This window comes from Perna viridis, chromosome 7 (assembly GCF_037379345.1).
Source record: "Perna viridis isolate PV_CMFRI_1.1 ecotype Kerala chromosome 7, ASM3737934v1, whole genome shotgun sequence".
In the NCBI taxonomy this organism is placed as follows: Eukaryota; Metazoa; Mollusca; class Bivalvia; order Mytilida; family Mytilidae; genus Perna; species Perna viridis.
This window is the reverse complement of record NC_142451.1, coordinates 40,467,714-40,491,002: the sequence shown is the minus strand read 5'-3', so window position 1 is coordinate 40,491,002 and position 23,289 is coordinate 40,467,714. Positions and strand designations below refer to the sequence as shown.

The following is a 23,289-nucleotide window of genomic DNA, read 5'->3' as shown; positions in this document are numbered from 1 at the left end:
TCATTGAAATGCAATGAAAATAAATATTTCAAAGGTAGATAACTCTATCAAAAACCTCATTTTTCTAAAATTCCATTGGAAAATTTCTGAGCAAATCCGGTGATGCAGAGATCAAATAATGGTCTTTTCAAATAAAGAAAGCGCCATTGAGTAAAATATACTGTCTGATCGATGGGTTTTTGACATGCATGTTTCTGTGTTGTTTCATTTTTTTTTCATTTAGCCTGATTTTTTTTACAAAAACTTACACATAATGGTATACCCTGGGACGTGAACTGGACCAGCGCTGTCACAGCCTAAGTGTGAAAAACCAAGGATTTGTGTGCTAAAAAACACTTTTTATATCAGTTTTGTCAGCAGATTAAGCATAGTGGATTTTCTTTCATCATGTGTTTAGTAGAAAAATCCATGTTGTCTGAATGTGTGTTACAGGCTTTTGGGTTATTATGAGTCTTTTATTGTTACACCACGTGGTCTGGAAAAAAATAAATAATAGGTACAGATATATAACCAGAAATTTTTGCAGTTTCTGCGATCAATCGGTTTTCGAACAATTTTAATTTTGCAATCGTTTCTTAAGTCATTTTATAATCTTTTTCGGAGAAAATAATTACTTATTTTTGTTTTAGTTCTTACTTCAAAATTGAAAAAGCAAAAACTGTTGCGAAAATACCTCGGTTAACAGTTTAAATCGAGACTGAACAAATCACAGCGAGCCCTGCAGGGGGGATGTTATGGTCTGCTGAGACTCAAAACTGTCATCATTTTGATGTGTTTAGTATTACACCAGTAGCCAAAGATAGAAAATACCGAGATGAATGACGTCGCGATTGCGACTAAAACCAATTCGAACTTAGACCATCTAAACAAAAGTATAGGGAAGGAGTCCCTCCTAACAGATCTAGCCGGGGTTTCATAAAAAATCTAAAATTGAGATCTGCCTCAAATCCTTGAGTTTTTCCAGAGACCAATAATTAAACTAATTACAGGTCTATGGTTTTTCCTCAAATGTTCATTTTCAAGTGATTTGATTGGTCTAAATATTAGTTGAGGAAGGATTTGAGTAATTTTTTTATATACATAACACTGGGCATTAGCTTTGGTTTCATAAAAAAATCTCAAATTGAGATGCTGCTCGTATAGAGTTTTTCAATTTTAGGTGATTTGACAGGTTGAAGTTATTTATGAAACCGTGCCGACAGTGTTTCTTTTTAACGCATGTCGAGTTATTCGTGTAAAGCAATAGGTGTTTTGTATTATGTTGCTAACGACCCTAATTAACGCAGTCCACAAAACTTTATATTATCTTTTTGGATGGTAAACTTTCTTATTTTGCAAATATGAGTCGAGAAATTCAGACAAGCTTATAATGTTTAATTTTTATTTTTTTTCCTAATAATTTGGTTTGTTTCGTCGACTTTCTGCGTTTCCTCAAATTGATAGCAAAAATTAAGAATATGTTTATGAAGATTGTTGTGTTTAGCTACTTCGTGTAAATTGGGCTGTTATACAAACATGTCGTCCACGTGTGTGATATATGTTGACCTTTACATTAGTAAGAATTAATGTACTATTAAAATTATGTAAATACCTTTTTCAACTAAAACTTGACCATAGCTTTTTATCGATTATTAATCAGGATTTCAAATATTCGATGTCCTAAATGTTTTGTTCTGTACGGTCTTGTTTAAATGGAAAAGTGAGTTAAGTACGAATTATTTTCACTGAACGAAATGTAATAATCGACAAAATACGAATCTCTTGAAATGTGCGAATATGTTACTTTTCGATAAGAAATGTTCAGTCTAGAGTTTTATTGGTCAGTGAAGCCAAAACAAGTCTACACCACAGTAGCGCAGAGAAAGCCGAATAAACCAGCGTTTTCAAGGATCTATTACCATACTCAACTCGGTGATAATAATTTAAACAAACAGTTCGTACGTAGAAACTTGCATTACGACAATTTGACCTACATATGGATAAAATCATATAGTCCATTGATTATAACGAACATAGCGTTTTTACAGGTAAGCGCCTTTTAGAATATACTGTAGTTACATGCTCATTTGATAACATGGGAAAAACAGTTTGCGCGGAATGTTTTTTTTTATTTTTACATGTTTTGTATTTGTAAAGCATGCATTTTTAATAGAACATATCAGCATGCTTTTTGCCAGACCGATATATCAAACGCCATGTGGAAATCAAGTATGACACCAGACATACTCTTTTAAAAAAGCACTAAACCATGCTGTTAAATACAATCGGCTTTCATAAAGATTTCATTGCAAGATAGACCGGCTTTACTTCAACCATGCAATTTTGTTTATTTAAAAAGACAACGAAGATTGAATACAAGGAGAAAAATTAAATTGATTACTAGACCGAAAATAGCGAATACACGACAACCCAAAACTCGAAAATCGGACAAATAACATAAAACCTTTACAGTTTTCAAGTTCAAATTTAAAACAGTTGTATTTGTTTCGATACTGCAATAGTTCAGTAACGAATGAATTTATCAAAGGGGTGAGATGTACCTCAATGGGTGATCAAGGTGAAGGGTGCGGGCGGTTGGCACGCACCCTTTTCATTGAAAAAAATGTCATTTTCATGTGTAAAATTGACAAAATATGGTGCATAGTGTCCTAGCATCTGCCTTTTCTGGTGAATCCCAGTGTCTGGGTCCGTCCCTGTACTTCCAATAATTAGCCGAAGGGATTTGTGTATGATCAGACTTAATGTTCAAAATTGTTATTATTGTGTTTTAGAATTGAACAAAAAAATCACTATTCTTTTCAAACTGAAAACAAATTATTGGTCTACACTGAGATATAACACAGAAAGAAACGAATTTTTCATAATGGGTTGTATTTGTAAACAGATAGCCATTACTAGATTTATTTTACAAAAACGCTGGTTGGTTCGACTTGGCACCTTTTTTGTGTTAAACACACACAGTTCTCTTTCGACCCGTCTGTTTCCCAATTAAACTGTATGTGTATCATTCTTAAATTTGACACTAAATAGATTTCAGATATATGATAATTATAAAAATGACATTATTGATCTTTGTTTTAACTCTAAACATTTCACAATATACATGTATGTCAAAATTTAGAACGCGAGTTATTTTTATACCTACTATCTCACGAAACTTTAAATCTGGGTAAATATTTGGATTAAAAACCAAGCGATTGTGTCATAGTCTAGGTTTTAGGTTACTGGTTTACTCTGTTCTCAATGAAATCGTTGGCGTTTTTAAATTGGTATTGTACAAAAGCATTCTAGTGATACCCATAACTGATTTGTCTTGATCAGATAATTAGTACGCACTTTCTTTAAACGGAACGTGTTGTGGGAGAAACCCAGTAGGCACATACTGTTGAATCAACGTTGCAATCATGTTTTTTGCTGAGTAATAGTTTTTTTTTTTTTGCTTAAAATGACGCTGCAATTTTAAAGGTTTAACTTTGAAATGTAAACTGAAATCAACCTCAGCTGTATGAGGAATAAGAACATCTTCTCATGACCCGGAAGTAAAGCCATGGGAATACTGGTTGAAAGGCGATAAGGGAGTCCTAATTTTTTAACTACCATAGGTTTCAGTTTCGATCATCTACTTAGTACTGTTATGTACTATTGTGCAGATATGATATTAGTCTATTTTAGACTCATGTTTTGACTATTCTCATACCATCTTCCGATATATATTGATCATCTTGAGCTGAAGCAGGGGATAATTAAAATGCTGATAATCCCTTACAACAGTGCCAAGAAAGAGCAGATTGGATTACAAGTCTTCAACATTTCCATATTTGCCTCCGTTTATATCTGTTCGATTCCGTTCATTTATCACAGACTAAGTCAGTGGCAAAATCATATATCACTTTCTTTAAATGAAGGGTATTGACAAAACTAGTGAACTGATAAACTCTGGGCGATAGTCAAGGGGAATAGTCAGAAAAGAAAGTCCGTATAGCAGTGATATTGTAATATCTAGGGAAACCAGGAAGTTGGAAACTACAGCAATGGTCCTAATTTAGTACAAGCATTTCCAACTGAAATGGTGGGTTAAACCAAGTTTTATAGCGGGCAAACCTCCTTCTTCCATTACGATTAATTATTTCGGGTAATTAAATTGCAAACAGGCAGCATGAAATTTCTACGGGGCAAAACTGGTTAAATCAGTTGTCAAAACAGTACAGAAGATATTCACAAGATAGTAGATTAATAAGTATTATTAGATAGTGTTCTGTGTTATAAATTCGTGTCTGATTGTCGCATTATAGTCAGTTTCCATTGTATTTCATCAATTGATATGTAACACAAAGTTAAAACCTTCCAAATATAAAGAAGAAAATGTCTTCAAAATGCTGAATTTTTTAATCGATAACATGTTCGTCCAGCGTGGTGGACGCGTTTTTCAACAAGCGGTCGACATACCAATGGAAACGAATTGTGCTCCTCTACTTGTTAACCTATTCCTTCACTCTTATGATACTGACTTCATAGCTGATCAGATCCGAAGGAAAGAAAATCGTTTAACTAGATCCTTTAATCTCAGTTTCTGCTATATAGATGACGTATTATCGTGAAGCAATCCTAGTTTCGGGGATTCGATACATCGCATTTACCCCAAAAAAACTTGATATAAAGGATACTACAGACACTGTGAAGTCAGCCTCATATCTTGACCTACACTTAGAGGTCGATGGTAAAGGAAAACTATTGACCAAACGTAACGACAAACGTGATGACTTCTCATTCTGAATTGTCAACTTTCCTTTCATCTGCGGCAACATCCCTTCAGCACCTGCGTATAGAATTTTCATATCACAACTCACACATTATGCCAGAGCTTGCTGTAACTACGTAGACTTTTTGTATTGCGCTAGACTTCTTACAATTAGGTTTCTGGAAAAGAGTTAAGTTGCTACAAGATTGAAGTCATTACTACAGAAGTTTTATGGTCGTCATCATGAACTCGTGGATCGTTAGGGTGTATCCATCTGCACCATGAAAACTGATTTGTTCAACGTGGTATAATTTTTCTTTCTTCTTTTCGTCTATTCTTAACTTAACCTTTTATGAGCAACTCGGCGGGTATTTCTAGAAAAACAGAGGACGCTTACCCTTCCAGTGCACCTGGTCCATACTCCCAAGTTTTTAGTTCAGTCCGAGTTGCTCATTTACTTTTGTTAATTTGTATGTATCATTTTAGTTACTTTATGTTCTTTGTTGTGTGTTTCTGTTTTCCATGTCTGGTCTTTATCCCTGGATTACATTCGATTTCCGCTAAAATCTTGGTTCCCTTGATTACTCTTTGAAATCACTTTGCTAGACTTTCATTTCAAATTTAAAATTATTTTGTTCGGGTTTAACTTAGTTCGACAATTTTGAAATTCGTTTTTGATTTATTTGTGCGGTTTTAAAAACACTGAGTAGACACAAGGTACATTCATGGTACACACTGAAGACATAAAGATACAGACCGGATACATACGTGATACACACTTGGTACATACAGGGTACACACTGAGTACATATATGATACACACTGGGTATACATAAAGGATACACCTTTGGTTCATACAGGGTTACAACCAGGTATATACTGGGTACATCGAGGGTGCATACAAAAACGGTGTACACATGTACTGGGTACATACAGGGTACAAACAGTGTATATAGTACTTAAATCATGACAGTTAGCAGGCACTAAATACTGCATATGCAGTCATTACAACAAAGACGAATCTTCTGGACTGGAGCCCTGTTGTTTGTTTGCTTTATTTTTGTTAACAGTTTACAGAAGCGTCAAATTGCTGCGACCTCAGATGATGGCTGGTTTGCATAGGTTTTCTTGGTTTTTTTTCCAGAGTTCGCTTTCGACTTATCAAAATTAAAAGGCATCTCATTAAAAAAGTGAGCTTCAAGAGCTATAAAATGTATGTCATTTCCTATGAAAGATAAGACAATTTAGAGGATGGTTCTGAACTTTATTTTTTTTTAGGTTGAAACGCTCACATGATTTCGCTATGATTGATTCTATTGATCCAATATCTATGGACTCGGCGATGTCACTAGAGGTGGACTCAACCACCCTCTGTTATCCAGACGACGTATACACAGAACAAAAGCCGAGGAGCAGAACTTCAACCTACCTGCCTCCATGTAGGATCTGCAAGAAGAAAGCATCTGGTTTCCACTATGGTGTCAATACTTGTGAAGCTTGCAAGGTTAGCTTTTAAAAAAGTAAATTTAGGTAAAATTGATACACAAAGAAAACTGAGATAATATGATAGTAGATATTTATTAACTATTTTATAGTGAGTAAAATAGAAGTTTTCAGGGGCTAGATTGGTCTTTCCTTTATTGAATGACCATCACTAAAATTTTCTATTTTCTACCTGGAATTATACATTCAAATATTGGAATATAATGTCAATCACGACTAGATGGATCAACACTATCTCCTGGAGTTTTCTATTTCACTAGCTGCCTACGAACAGACATTGTAGAGTGGTCATACTAGTAATTATTACTTGGAATGCGTGCCAAAAATTTATCAGTGCTGTAAAATGGGGAACGTGTACATCTTCAGATACTGCCATAGAACAAGATTTTTTTAAAACTGAGTCAGGAAAGTATTGCAGACTTGGTTTTTTTTCCAGATTTTCATTAGCCCAAAAGGTCTGTGTTGCTTTTTGGGGGGCTATTATTACTCTAAAAATAGACGGATTAAATCCATACCTAATAATTTGTGAATGTGTTATCAGATGTTCCAACGGAACCAACAAATAACACAAACTTATCCAAAAATACTGTGGAATTAAAGTCTTTTGTACATTGAAATAAAAGATATCTGTTGCACCGTCGGGGTGAAACTGAAATCCTGTACCTGTCTTTGTGGTTATTTGTTTGTGTGTGTGTGCTTTTTTGTTTTTGTTTTTGTCAATAAAATGATTTAGAACAGCTGTTTAAGCTACCATAGCTCAACGTGAGATTAAAGTGTGATATTAACGCCTTTTCCACAAACACTTCAGCAGCTGTTACCAATTTTAGACTAGTTGATACTAAATAACACAAAAGTCCGACGACATATGTCCGTTCGTGCGTACTTTCGTCCGTCCGTCATATTTTATTTTTTGAAACATCTCTCTTAAATATTTACTCAAGTACATTTGTACAAATGTGTGGGATCACACAATACAGCTCATTCATCATATAGTTCAACTGTAACGGTTTAACTAAAAACCGAAAATGAAGCCTAAATAATTTCGCAAATTGCTTATGTTAGCCTTTTAAAATTCAAGGTTCTTGTAAAATGATGTTAAAAATGTGCACGCCTTTGTCTAAGGGTGCAACTTCCCTTGCAGCTGGAAATACTCAGCAATTTTCGCTAATACCGTTCACAAGATTCAAGGCAACCCAAAAATATCAGAATGGTTTAGCTGATTGTGTCGAGATATCCAGAAGATGCCAGGGATTTAACCACCCCCTTTTTGTTGGAAACTTGATTTCATGCATTTTGGTGGTAAATTTTATCAGTAACAGACATGATGCCCCTTTTTCTGGACTCTCTTCCTTTGTGTACTATTTTAAAACAGATATTAATATATGTATACCTAGAGAAACAATGTTTAACTCTCCACATTTCATTATGCACAAAGAATATGGCATATGTGGTGTGACTTCAAACATTTTTCATAACGTTCTTGTATGAGCAACTCGACGGGTGTTTCTAGAAAAGCAGAGGACGCTTACCCTACCGGTGCACCTGGTCCATGCTCCCAGTTTTTAGTGGAGTCCGAGTTGCTCATTTACTTTTGTTACTTTGTATGTATGATTTTAGTTACTTTATGTTCTTTGTTGTGTATGTCTGTTTTCCATGTCTGGTCTTTGTCCCTGGATTACATTCTCTTGATTACCGCTATAACCTTGGTTCCCTTGATTACTCTTGTACAAGTCATTAGTGTGCTTTCTTGCATTGTAATAGCATGAAAACGTATTTTCAAAAGCAAAACTGTTCTATATTATTATTAATAGAAACTGCATGCAGTCTTACTTAAAAACGTGTATAGCACCATATAAGTCAATTTAAGTCTCTTTTGAATATTCCCCAACTGAATCTTAAAGTACTGTATTATCGTCGCTTTAGTTAATTAGTTAACCAAATTAGTTTATACAAAATAACCTTTGTTTGTCCAAAGAGAGCCAACCAATTATAGGCTATTGAAAAGTCAAATTTAAATGTTAGTATTTGTAAGAATCAGAAAAAATGGGAAAAATTAGAAACATGCATGTCAAAAACCCACCGATTTGACAATGTTATATCATTCAAGAATGATTTATCTATTTGAAAAGACCATTATTCTCATTGATCTCTGTATCAGTGGCTTTGCTCAGAAATATTTCAATTGAACGTTAGAAAATGAGGTTTTTGACAGAGTTATCTGCCCTTGAAATGTTTATTTTCAGTACATTTCAATGAAATTGCAACTCAATGGTCCAGCATGATATGGAAAATTTTGTCTATTTCCCTTAATTCTGATGGTGTAAATAGTAAAAATTACACTTTCAAAATAATGGGTTTTTTCATACCATGTTTCACCCACTGCCTGTTTCTCACAGAGACTGACATGACACTTAAATTATGTAAAATTTCATTTTCCAATTAAATCATATCATAAAATATTTCATATTGCAGGGGTTTTATAGGAGAACAATGCAGAAACTTAGCAAAGGAATGGAACTTCCGTTCAAGTGCGAAAAAGATGAGAAATGTCCTATAGAAAAGGAGAGAAACATGTGTTCGTTCTGTAGATTTCAGAGATGTATAGATGTTGGGATGTCTAAACAAGGTAGTATACTCTAATCGTGGTCATTTAAAATCAGTACGGCTTTCTTAGGACCACATGTATACACAAAATACAATCGTATAGCTTTGATTGTCAAACTTAGAATACCAAAAATAAGAATACAATTTGTCGTCATCCTTGTGATTAAAAAGCTAAGAGTGAGACCATACATTTTTGTCATACTTGTAGTCAGAAAATCAAAAGTGAGACCATACTTTTTTGTCATACTTGTGGTTAGAAAATTAAGAGAGAAACCATATTTTCTTCGTTACAGCAATAAAGCAAGGACGTTACACCCACGCTCGAAAAGCTGAATACACAAAGGAGATAAAGGGACTACCTGAAATGTACTGTAAGATGGAGCCACCTGACCAACTAAACATTGACGACTACGAAACGAATGCTTTGATTGGAAGATTGATCGAAGTACAAGAAAAACACATGCCAGGTTTTCGGGAAAGATTTCTCAATTATGAAATATTCCACGAAACGCAAAAAGAAATTTATGTAAGTAGATGTGATCAGTCCACGCGAGTCATGCAGTTTAATTTTCTGACATATCCTAATGAGCTGTCCTAACAATTTTATGCAACTTTCTAAAAATTCAGCAATAGTGTTGAATTAGATATATTACAGTAAAATCAAGAAAACAGAAAATATTATAGGAGGCGTATAACAAGCTAGGACTTGATGCTTGATTTAAAACCGCTTCCGTTGTATATGTCATATTAAAATCCAAAAATGACGATCATCCATTAAATGGCCTCCGTCAGAAAATACTTGTTTTAAATTGAAAAAAAAATAGAGCCATAGAGATGTATTTTAAATGCTCCAATGATCGTTTGGAACTGACTTCTTTCATATAAATGGAAGTCGAACACGCAACATCGATTGTGCAATATGAAGCTTGCACCTGAAACCCACCAGTCAGCCTTCACAAGCGTCTCTCGCGAAACACACATGAACCTTACATTAGAGCCGTACTTCGTTTTCGTTTGCATAAATGAGGTAAAAGTGAATAAAAAATATAAATAATAACATTATAGATCCCTTAGAGTGTTGAACACTTGACAAAATTACATAAATATCTAAATGTCTAAAGTATGCGACACACGAATCAAAGATTTATGGGAACATTTTTTATTTATGTTTCAAACGAATTTTAGGTACCTAATGACTGATAATAAGAGATTGTTCGATTTTTTTTCTTTTGTGTTTGGGGATTTTTTTTCACAGAGTGCAACTGTCCTGTTTTATTGTATTTAGGATATAAAAGGCACGTGCAAAAATCTAGGCTATTAGCAATGGGTCATTATTATAAAGGTAATGAGATAAATGTGAAATATCAGGATAAGATCATAACCCTAGGTTTTATCTATATAAACTTTTTTTTGTCCCCAATAAAATCCATATCTGTGTTTTAGAACTACCAATGTATACTCGTGCCTGACGAAAAATCTCCGGGTCATCTACCAAAATGTGTATCCTCTGAGGTCGTTATGGCAACCACACCAGAAGAAGAGAAAAGAGCCCTTCTGGAAATATTTACTATTGGAATGGACAAAATTATACGATTTCTAGTGGAATTTGTGAAATGTATTCCAGGATTTAAGGATTTACTTCTGTCGGATCAGTCCGAGCTTTTGAAAGGTAGATAATGTTCTTGTACATCTATAAAGAGTTTTACAACCTTAAAAAGGGGGGGGGGTCACCTTTCCGTCCCTCCGTATTTAAACATCTCACATGTGTCGAGAGATTACATATATTTATATATAATGTTAAGATTGCTTAAGAATACTGCAATTCAACAATTCAGGCGTATAATTTTACTTTCAAGAGTTGAAGGTCCAGGACGTTTCCGAATAACATTTTGATGGTTTACTTAAGGAAATTGAGGGTCACGAACCTGGGACTACCATTAATTTGAACCCCTGCAATTGTTTCAAGTTATCTTTTCAAAAGTGGAAGTATATGGCCTTTAAAAAATTTAAAAAAGAACAATCTGCCCAGGAACGGTTTATCATAGCCGCTTATCGGTCTCTCATTCACCACTAATTTGTTGAAAAGATGATAGGATTGACTTCTTATGGTGAATTAGAAAGAAAGATATTTATCAGGGCTTGATCCAGATACTTTGAAAAGGAGGGATGACAGCCAAGGTTCCTCAGAATAATGGGGTTTCTAGGAAATTGCTAATTTTTGTCAATTTTACACATAAAATTGACAATTTTTTCAATGAAAGGAGGGTGCGAACCCCCTCTGGATATGCCACTGTTTATTGAAACTGATTCTACACCAATTGCATTTGCTTTAGCCAAAACGGAAAGTCCGGGAATGTAGTTCTATATCCAAAGCATATTAATAATGAATGTGTAGAGTGCATTATCGATAATAATGCCTGCCCGTTGGAAGTGGTATTGCCTCCAAAATAACAACCCATTCGCCTCGACATTATCTGCGTTTCAGTTAATATAAACACTCTTCCTTGAACAGTAAATTTTGTCATGATAATGCACTCTACATAAGCAACGGTTTTATAAATATTAACTATATCATTTAGTATGGAACGCCTAAACTGTCTGATGAGTATGGAACGCATAAACTGTCTGAAGAGTATGGAACGCATAAACTGTCTGATGAGATACACATTTGTTTACGTGTTGTCAACTTTATACTGCTTGCTGTCGTTTTAAATACAAAATGACCACATGTAATTATAAAACCACAGCATGTAATCAAAAATTGACAACACGTAAACAAATGTGTATCTCATCAGACAGTTTAGGCGTTCCATAGATGAGATACACATTTGTTTACGAGTTGTCAATTTTTTATTACTTGCTGTGGTTTTATAATTACATGTGGTCATTTTGTATTTATGTTTTGTAGGAACATCTTTTCATTATGTCGTTTTGTCTTTACGTTCTGCCATTTCGTCTTTACGTTCTGTCGTTTTGTGATTACGTTATGTCAACATATATTTACATTATGTGGATTTATCTTTACGTGCAGTGGTTTCCTTATAACGTGAGGCGTTTCATCTTTACGTTATGTCGATCTCTAAATACTTTATGTGCATTTTCTTTTCTTTACATGCAGTGATTTCTTCTTTACGTGATGTGGACAAAAATTTCATGATGACGAGTGACCCCGGAACTTTTCGATCCGGTGTAAACTTCAAATCAGTCCGTAAAAGGCAAAATAGACGTCACAACGCCGATTAGAAAAATGATGAACGAAATACACTTGGGTAGTCTATCCAGTCACCCTAGAGTGTTTATTCTGTTTTAAAAAAATAGCTTATTTGTTATTTTCGTTCAGTATTATCACAATTGATACACCTGGGACTCTGTTGATGACTTGTGGCGATTTTCGTAGTCAGAATATATTTTTTTAATTTCAAAAACATGGGAATTTCGACTCCCGCGAAAATTTACATAAATTCGACTCTACAAGTTATTGCCTGACTAAAATTAATTTTCTACATTAATAACCACCAAAACTAAATTTCAAGAAAGAATTTTCAAAAAAAAAATTAAAAATATTACCCCTACCCCTAGAAAATTGGTCCCAGTATCAAACATAATTTTCATTCACAGCATACCGACACTGTGAAACTCATATTTTAGGCATTCATAATTAAGATAATGATTTACTCAACATATCAATTCAGGCGTTTGAATTTATGAATTTTTCCTTTTTATGAAAAAAACACATTATTGTCGCCTACGCGCTTGAAATTAGCAAATGTGTTGGATGCATCGATAATGAAAGCAATCGCCCGCAACATGCCCAGTGTACGCCGTTTATATGTTAAAAATCAACATTTTTGTTCATGTTGAGGTTTTTTTTTTCATGGGTAGGGGTGGTAATTTTTGCACCAACTTTACTTGGAAAATTTCAAATATTAATTACCTGGCCGATTTGAAAGCTTAGACACTATACAAATCTACTGTTTCACACAAAAGCTTGTTTAAACTACGGTATTCTATAAAAAGATAATAAAGGGTGGTATAGAAGAAATTCTGAAATTCTGTAAATTCTACTTTTTACGATTTTATAGTAATTGTAACCCTATAAAAATCACACGCCTGAATTGTTAAGATATTTTTGGCAAATAATTATCTTTTAAATTATGAATGCCTAAAATATGAGTTTCACAGTGTCGGTATGCTGTGGATGAGAATTATGCTTGATACTGAGACCAGTTTTTTCGGGGAAGGGGTTAAATTTAAAACATTTTAAAAAAATCTTTCTTGAAAATCACCTAATGGTGGTTTATTAATTCAGAAAATTTAATTTCTATCGAATGATTCAAAATTTGAGACGTTTTAGTCGAGTAATATCTTGTAGAGTCGAAGTTATGCGATTTTTTACGGGAATATTGAAATTCCTATTTTTGCATTTTTTATTATTATTATTATTTTGTGTTTTGGTTTTATAAATTCTGACTACGAAAATCGCCACAAGTCACCAACAGAATCCAAGAAGTATCAGTTGTGAATATCCCGAACATAAATAACAAATACTAGTAAGCCATTTTTTACTGAAGAATAAATACTCTAGGGGTTTTGACATTGAAAAATATGTCAATTTAAGCGATTTCTATGAGACAGAGTTCCATTGTATTCATTTTGATACAAAATCCAAGTGTTACCGCAACTTTCTTGGTATCATTGTAAAGCTGAGACATTTGGCAGCATATTGATACATACGTATGTGAATTATTTCGTTTGGCAGAAAAAAAGAAGTTAGAAGTATAAAAAAAGCGTAAACAAGATGCTCCAAGGACCCTAAATAGCTCACCTAGATATTTATTTTAATTTTTTTTCAAGGACAACAACTCTAACAAGGAGCTGTCCAACAATTTTGACTCAGTGAACACTTTGGTAGGACTTATCAGAAGGATCCTTTTATCAATTGAAAGTTTCATTCCATCTATTGTAGTTTTCAAAATAATGGCTGAAAACTGCTAAAAACATATTTTTTGTCTTTCATGGGCAATTTAACAAGAAGTCATCCAACAAATTTGATCCCCACCATTTTTGTAGGTCGTGTCATAAGGATCATTTCAACAATTTAAAGTTTGTTCTATCTATCATAGTTTTCAAGATATTGCCTAAAATCTGTAAAAAAAAATAATCATTTTTCACCTTTCAAGTGCAATAACTCTAACAAGGAAACGTCTGACAACTTTTTCTCCCTGGATACTTTAGAAGTCTTATGATAAGGATCATTTTAGCAATAAAAAGAATTTGGAAAAACTTAACGGTTTTGGAGATATATGCAAAAAACTATTGTCTGACCCCTATGTACTATTATTAGTAACGGCGGCCATGTTTTTCGACGAAACAAAAATCCCCATTTCAGTTCTATGGAGGATACCACAAGAAACATTCATACCTAGTTTGGTTCTAATTGGTTAAGTCGTTTCAGAGGAGACGAGTTTTGTATAATTGTTAACGGCGACGGACGCCAAGTGATGGCAATAGTTCACATGGTCTTGGGACAGGTGAGCTAAAAATAATTTTTGCCTAAACGAGGTATAAAAAGTAGCCAAAAATACAAAAAAGTACTGTTTTGAATTGATCAGATATGTCGAGTAAATCATTATCTTAATTATGAATGCCTATAATATGAGTTTAACAGTGTCGGTATGCTGTGAATGAAAATTACGTTTGATACTAAGACCAGTTTTCTAGGGGTAGGGGTAATATTTTTAACATTTTTTTTTAAATTCTTTCTTGAAAATTAGTTTTGGTGGTTTATTAATGTAGAAAATTAAATATAGTCACGCAATAACTTGTAGAGTCGAATTTATGTAAATTTTCGCGGCACTCGAAATTCCCATGTTTTTGGAATTAAAAAAAATATATTCTGACCACGAAAATTGCCACAAGTCATCAACAGAGTCCCAGGTGTATCAATTTTGATAATATTGAACGAAAATAACAAATAAGCTATTTTTTTACAATAGAATAAACACTCTAGGGTGACTGGATAGACTACCCAAGTGTATTTCGTTCATCATTTTCTAATCGGCGTTGTGACGTCTATTTTGCCTTTTACGGACTGATTTGAAGTTTACACTGGATCGAAAAGTTCCGGGGTCACTCGTCATCATGAATTTTTTGTCCATATCACGTAAAGAAGAAACCACATCACGTGAAGAAGAAATCACTGCACATAAAGTATTTAGAGATCGACACAACGTAAAGATGAAACGACCTCACGTTATAAGGAAACCACTGCACGTAAAGATAAATCCACATAATGTAAATATATGTTGACATAACGTAATCACAAAACGACAGAACGTAAAGACAAAATTACAGAACGTAAAGACGAAATGGCAGAACGTAAAGACAAAACGACATAAGGTAAAGATGTTCCTACATAACGTAAATACAAAATGACCACATGTAATTATAAAACCACAGCAAGTAATAAAAAATTGACAACTCGTAAACAAATGTGCATCTCATCTATGGAACGTCTAAACTGTCTGATGAGATACACATTTGTTTACGTGTTGTCAATTTTTTATTACTTGCTGTGGTTTTATAATTACATGTGGTCATTTTGTATTTACGTTATGTAGGAACATCTTTACATTTTGTCGTTTTGTAATTATAAAACGACAGCAAGTAATATAAAGTTGACAACACGTAAACAAATGTGTATCTCATCAGACAGTTTAGGCGTTCCATAATTTAGTATTTGTTTTTTTACTGATTTGGTTTTGTATTTTTGTTCCTTTAATTTTTGTTTTCTCTCTTCTTGTTGGTTTCGCCATTCAGTTTCAATTTGTTGCTCTGTATGTTTCAGCTATGTTTGCATATAAAGTGTGTTTCCCTAGCTTTCCATTTTCTTTTTTTCTGGGATTTGAGAAAGTTTTTATTGTTATTTTTACTTATTGTTTCAGCTAGTTTCATTGAGTTCGGATTTATTGGCGATGTTTGTTTATTCAATCTGGAAATGAAAGTCATGCTTGGAATGTTCAATTTACCAATAGATAAACTGTTTACTCATAAACTTATCGACCATGAAGTTGGAGAAAATGTCATGAGGTTCGTCAAGAAAATGCAGGAAATTCACGTCACTGCAGAAGAGATTTCTTTGCTCAGAGCCATTCAGGTGTTGTTTACAGGTAAACTATTTTTAACCAATGGAATAGCCCCCCCCCACACTTTTTTTCGCTTTGGGAGAACAAAAGAGTTTCCTCGCGGAAATGAATATTGAGCATGCACTTCGCATTCTTATCGACTATCCCACAATTAGCACAAAAGGGTCTATTGTCTGACTTAAAGACGGAAATGCTATAGTTATATATATTATATACCTCTTAATACTAAGTACAGAATATTATCAGTGTTCTATATCAGGTAAAAATGAAACGCCTTTAAAAGTACAAATTCAAGAAGTCAAGAAGTTCTATTTCATGTTCTTTGTTGTTATGGTAGAAGAGTTTAACATTCATAAAAAGGAAAAAAAGGAAAAAAACCAAAATGAACAGTTTATAAGACATTTTAGGCTTTAGCTATCAACCAGGGAAACTGAATTTCTTAATCAAGGAGGTTTAAAAATAAATGACAAAATATTACAGAATAATAAACAATGAAAGGGAGAAATGTGATATACTGTGCAAGTCAAAAGCAACAAATCTCTAAATAAGACCATGTTATAACTTAGCCGCTTGGCAACTTTTACATATTTGACAAAACATTCAAATACTCCATATGTGGAATATTTGCCTGGCTTAAAATGAGTCCTTATAGAAGTTCAACCAAATTTAGATTTTAAGGGTTATGAAATAGGGATGGTTTCCTTAATTTGCTTTTCCAGAACAATTACACCTATTAGGAGAGCTCAACATGCAGAGGAAGAAGGGCAACATTTTTCTGTATCTTTCATAATTATAGAGGTAAAGGCTTAAAATTTTGTTGAAATTGGTGACTTTACAAGTTTAAAAATCGTGCCATCTATACATAATTGACCCTAGTTTTACAGCAAGTAATATAGTTAACTTCAGGTAACAGAGTTGGTTTTCACTTGATTGAATGACCATTACCTGGCGAAATGTCCTGGGTAGTTAACTGGACAATTAGCTAGAAAGAGTAATCAAGGGAACCAAGATTCAAGCGGAAATCAAAAGAATGTAATGCAGGGACAAACATCAGATATGGAAAACAGACAAACACAACAAAAATTAACTAAAATAATGCATACAAAGTAACAAAAGTAAATGAGCAACTCGGACTCCACTAAAAACTGGGAGAATGGACCAGGTGCACCGGTAGGTTAAGCGTCTTCTGCTTTTCTTTAGAAACATCCGTCGAAATGCTCATAAAAAGTCAAGTCCTGGGTAGACGAAAAAAGAAAGAAAAACTATGACACGTTGAACAAATCAGTTTTCGTGGTGCAGACGAATACACCGCAACGATCCACGAGTTCATGATGACGACCATAAAACTTCTGTAGTGATGACTTCAATCTTGTAGCAACATAACCCTGTTCCAGAAGCCTTATTGTAAAAAAGGGTGGCGCGATACAAAAAGTGTGCGTTACGGGAAGCTCTGACATAACGTACGGGTTGTGATATGAAAACTCCATACGTAGGTGCTGAAGGGATGTTGCCACAGATAAAGAAACTTTGTTCAAACTTTGATGCAAAATCGTTAGTAGCTAAAACTCTCTGCATATTAGGTTGATAAGTGAATTTTATTTCTTCTTCCGAATCCGTCGATCTTTTCCTATATTCATTCACTCAGTTGCTTATGTGTATTTTTAAAAATATATTAAAACTTCTTTTATAGATAGATGTCATCTTGAGGATACTAGTAAAATAGAGGAAATTCAACTCAAACTTGTGCAATATCTTCAGCACCTAACTCGCCATTCTAAAGGGAGGTTCAGCACTCTAATGGGACAATTAGCCGCTCTACGGACAATTCAGCTTGAAAGGACATTAGATAGTCTTATCAACTTCAAGAACGAGAGTTCCTTTATAAACTCATTCCCAGTTATAAACGAGGTTATCTCGAGTAAATATATGCAAGGTTCAGAAAATTTAATTTAATATTTGGTATAGATATGTCTGACCTCTTATACACACATGAGTTCTCATATTGTGCATGTCACTTTAAAGTGTGTATTGGAGTTACTAGATTGTATGCATTTTTGGCAAAATTCAGGTAACCTATATCTGCTCTTCATACTTCGCAGAATGCGTTAAACATGCGATGCTTTTTTTTTGTAAAGCTGCAATTTGATCTAAGAACCATCGGCCATAGAGGGGCGTCTCTAATTATAAGATAAAGCTAAATTTTAAAGTATGGTTTCAGATCATTTTTAATACAATTATAATCAGATTAGGTTGTTTTCCACTATTCGTTCGTCGCAAATTATCTCCCATGTAAATTTTATTAATAGTTTACTACATTTAACCATCGGAACTCCCTTTTTGTGTAACTAGAAAGGCTGAGTAGTTCCGATTGCTATTTTTAATTGTTATTTAGTGTTTTATTTGTGAGAAAAGGCAGATTTTTTTTATCGTAAATCGATCAATACCGGTGCATCCAGGGTAATGATGCTCAGTGAACCTAAATCGGGGTGGTGGGAGGAAGACAGTGCTAAAACTCATGGGCGGATCTAAAAATTCAATCCAGAAAAAAGGAGGTCCGGGCTACGATTTGCCAAATTTTGCACAAATTGATTATCAAAATTTTCCAACAAGAGGGGTTTTGGGGGTTGAGTCCACCATACAACATGTAAAACCACTAAATTTAGCTATTCTTACTTTACTTCAGAGTAATGCGGGGTATAAGTCCTCATTTTGTTATCTAGTCCCAAAGGTGGTTTAAGGACTACTCCAGGTACGAAGGAGGTGTTGGAAAGCATGCATGTGTCATAAATGGTGATGTTTTGAAAGGTTGTCAAAAAGTTCTAAACGACGTATCACGTACGTTTACGAGGTTAACTTGTACTAAAAAGTAATAGCCAATCCGTTAGATCTAAAACAACTATTGGGTCGGTTTTTTCTTTTTTACAATAGACCATCCCAGATTGAGGCGAAGCGAGACTTGTCAAGACAGGCCGAATTTTAACGAGGGTGGCCTGTACTGCTACTTCTTTGTAATATTGTTTAAATTTTTATTCAGACTTTTGTAATGTTTACAATTTTGCAAGATTTTTCACAATTTTATTATTGTCTTTTTCCTATCTTTATTAATGTTGGACAGAATCTGTGTCTCTGACTATCATATAGTTTTGAATATTTCGTGTTAATGTCAGCATTACTCTATTGTATTTATTGTCACATAGTGTGACTTGTTGTATGATGAAATAAATATTTCACATGTACTTCGTTTCTGTTTACATTAAATCAAGCCAATTTGGTTTAATTGTGTGTTCGTCGTGTCTGCAGGGAGAGAGAAGTAGAAAAAAAAACAAACGAATTATTTTTTACTGTTTATACATGTCAATTGTGATGCGTAAATCAACAAAGGCTATTATCTGTGCGCGAGGTTTTGCGTCCTCCCAAGTCAGGGTTTTGAGTCCACACTCGATCCCTCAAACCCCTGACATCACTCATTCATATATAGCGGGTATCGTTCAGCGCCATCTAGTGAGTTACTTAAATTTAATCAATGAAATCCAATCAAATCACTCGTAATAGAAACTCTTCGATATAACTTACGAAATGGCTACACATTTTTTTCAGTAAAGACTCTAAACAGAATCTACAGTTATCATTTTGCTCATATTGCGTCATTTGTGACATCACATAACTTTCAGTTACTATATCGGATCGTCCATTACCTCGTATTATTGTTTACCTTTCCACAGACATTTTATGTTAAATCGATTTTCATTGGTGCTTCGCAATCGGAGAAGCAACCAATCGGAATTGGGTGGACAATGCCCGCTGAATATGAATGAGTGATGTCAAGGGTTTGAGGGAGCGATGGTGGACTCAAAACCCAGATTTGGAGGATGGAGGTTTAGCTGTAACATGCATACAAAAACCCGATGTTTATACGGTAAGTCTCACTTTATTGATTTTGGACAGAGCGGGAATCTTTAATTACAATTTCTAGTGGATTAATGAATGGAAACCATTCTCCAAATTTAGGATTGTTTAATGAAGGAATTGAGAGAACATCGTCAACATATCGCTATATAAAATTTAAGAATATTTAACATTGTGTCTCACAAGATGTTAAAAAAAATTCTATTCCTAGAAAGACAGAAACGGATCGGCTTTGAAGGGACACAATTAATTCCAATTAGAATGCAGATAGTCTGCTGAAAAATCCCCCCCCAAAAAAATAACAGAAAACACAAAACAAACAAACAAACAAACAAACAAAATGCACAAAACAAATATACTGTCAAGGAGAAACTCGATCTAGTATACTGATTGCCTGTTGATCGGTATATCAGTTTTTGTTTTTTGTTTTAGTTTTGGTTTGGTTTGTTTTGCTTTGTTTTTTGTTGTTGTTGGTGTGGTTCTGTAGTGCTAAAATACGTGGAATCGTCACCTATAATAACAAACTTGTTAGAATTGTCATTTTTGCAGTTAAATGTCTTTTAGACGGGTCTTCAATTTATCGTGGGTTAAGGCAGAATATATAAAAATATGTTTAATACTCAAAAGTTTTAATTGAATTCACCGTTCCGCCAAAGAATGAGATATATAAGATTATTTAAAAGATCTCCCGATATTTTCACAATCCACATATGATTATAAGGTTTCAGTATCGCATTGTATATCCCTGAGCGGGTGTCAAAACACGGATGCTATAAAAATATAGTGCATTTTCTTTTTGCCTCTCTACAAACTAATGTTTTGTCAAAAGATATGAATAATGGCCTATAAGATAGAGCAAACATCACACTATAAGATGTCAAACTTTTTTTTTTAAATATAACATAATAACATAAAAATGTTCCACTGAAAAGGTTGGTTTGATGAGTGCAAAACGAAAATGAAAGTGGAGAAAATTGCTATTTATAGTTCAAAACTACTTTTCTGTTCGATCTGCGTGGGCTCACCCTATTGTATTTGCGGGAAATTTTTTTTTCACATGTCCTTGGAAATGTTACATAAGTGAAAGTTTTTTTGAATCAATTTATATGTATTTTTTAAAAATCCTAAAAATATGCACTTTACTATAGAAGTCTATGAAAGAATTAATACACCATCGCCTGAATATAGCTGAAATATTGCTGCTCGGACGTTAAACCCCAACAATCAATCAATCAATCCCCCCTTCACTGTGACAAAATCTTGAAACGGTTTACTGAAAATTATATTCTACCATGTAGTTCATATGCAATATATTGACCAAAAAGAAAAAAAAATACAAACAAACAAACAAACAAAAACGAAAGGGTAAATAATAATAATAACTGCATGAATATTAAGAAAACAAGACTTAAAATAAAACTAAAATAAAGTAATATTAATGTGACACACATAAAAACGACAGAAACAAATAAACAAACAAAACAAAAAATGGGAGTGACATCAGGTGTTCCGGAAGGGTAAGCATGCCCTGTTCCTCCAGCAAAACCCGTAAGCCAACCCTGATAAACTTGCATGGCAGGAAAACGCATTAAAAAATTCTTACTAGGAAATAAGATGGGTTATGAGAATTTGAAGAGGAATATATAAGATTTCAGAAAAGAAACGAGAAATTGCTTTAATTAGGTTTATCTATAACGACTCACACAGATCCTCCGAAAATCTGAATAATAAATAACTGAAAAATCAGAGCCACATTTAAAAGGTAAAAGGAACTAAATTATGTGATAAAACGAAGAAAGGAATGTCCAAAGTTTCAGCCTGTAACGGCCTTCGTCGGAGCGAAAAGCACTAACCGAGAGGAAAATTAGGACACCAACTACCAACCTAGACTAGAGAAAATCAAGCGATCTTCAAAATATTGATCTTGAAATTTCCTATGAAAATCAACCTGAAAATCGCCTGATTTTCGGCAAACTATAAATGGAATATAACTTCGTTGACTGGGCCTTTAAGAGCTTACTTAACGGTTTGTTTAAACTTGTTGGATACCGTTTGATGATCTCTGAAAGTATTTCTTATTTTGTATTTAGATTATACGCTGTTGAATTTGTTGCTATTCACCTTTTCTATCCAAAATATGTTTCGGAAGAGATCGAAAATAAAAAAAATATTTCTTTTAGTCTAGATGGTAATATCATACACTGTGAAAAAGAAGTGAAATTACTTGGTGTAACAATTGACTATCAGCTTAAGTTTGATGCCCATATTTCTAACATTTGTAAAAAGGCATCAAGACAGTTACATGTACTTAAACGTGTCGGTAAACATTTAACAAACTTAGGTAGACTTATTATATATTATTCATTTATCATGTAAAATTTTAATTATTGTCCTGTAATATGGCACTTCTGTGGTGATTGTAATACCAGAAAAATAGAGAAAATACAGGAGCATGCCCTAAAATTTATATATGAAGACTAGTGTAGTACTTATCAACAACTGTTAATTAAATCAAAATTACCAAGTTTAAAAATCAGAAGAATTAGAATAATGGCAATAGAGGTGTATAAAATTATTAATAAACAGTGTCCATTATATCTACATGAACTTACTGAAATTAAAAAAAAATGTAATTACTCTTTTAGAAATAACAACATAGCAGATGTTCCCAGGGTAAGGACAACTACCCATGGGCTACGCTCTTTCAGATATGCAGGAAACAAACTCTGGAACTAACTGCCGAATAAGATGAGGGAAGAAATGCCTTTGAGTCAGTTTAAAAGTTTGGATAGTAATTGGGTGGACAGTTCGTGTCAGTATTCCTCCTGCAGATCTCAGTGAATTGTAGATCACTTATTTATTTATCTTGTACACTCTGGCTTTTATATTTTGATGCATAACTTTTTATTTGTGTTTTAAATGCTTGAATTACTGTTAGTGCTTTATATAAAAGCTATTGCATGAATGTTAGTTTATCTGTATATTATGTTTCCTTTATATGTTTTAATTTTGCTTACAAATTGCTGTGCTTGAAAACGTTATTTATTCTTTGTATTATGTGCTTACTGTTTTATGTGTTTTATGTATTGTGCTTGTCATATATGTATGTCGGATAAAAGCTCTACAGAGCCTATATATATATAAATAAATATTTTATGCTTTATGCTTTATGAGTATAAATGATTTTAAAATTTTCATAAGTAAATTGGATTGTAAAGATTGTTCGTCTTTATTCTGTTCTTAAATACAGTCCCTAAATAAACTTGAACTGACTTGACTGGGGAAAATTGCCCCGGGACGAATCGATATGGGTGACTTTTTTTTGCTTGGGACGATTTCACCTTGGTGCGAACCGACTTTAGATATCTCACCAGGTGGCGTTTGTTTTTAAAA

The 23,289-nt window shown here is 33.7% G+C and overlaps 1 protein-coding gene across 1 annotated transcript; it reads left to right on the top strand.

The window, feature by feature from the left end:
* The first annotated feature begins 1,799 nt into the window (after nucleotides 1–1,799).
* LOC148612698 (retinoic acid receptor gamma-like) lies at nucleotides 1,800–19,226 on the top strand. The gene is made up of 7 exons (XM_088594354.1): nucleotides 1,800–2,027; nucleotides 6,017–6,242; nucleotides 8,714–8,867; nucleotides 9,139–9,371; nucleotides 10,289–10,514; nucleotides 15,790–16,014; nucleotides 17,681–19,226. The coding sequence occupies exons 2-7, from the start codon at nucleotides 6,042–6,044 to the stop codon at nucleotides 17,941–17,943; spliced, it is 1,302 nt and encodes a 433-aa protein (XP_088450480.1). The 5' UTR covers nucleotides 1,800–2,027; nucleotides 6,017–6,041; the 3' UTR covers nucleotides 17,944–19,226.
* Nucleotides 19,227–23,289: the final 4,063 nt, after the last annotated feature.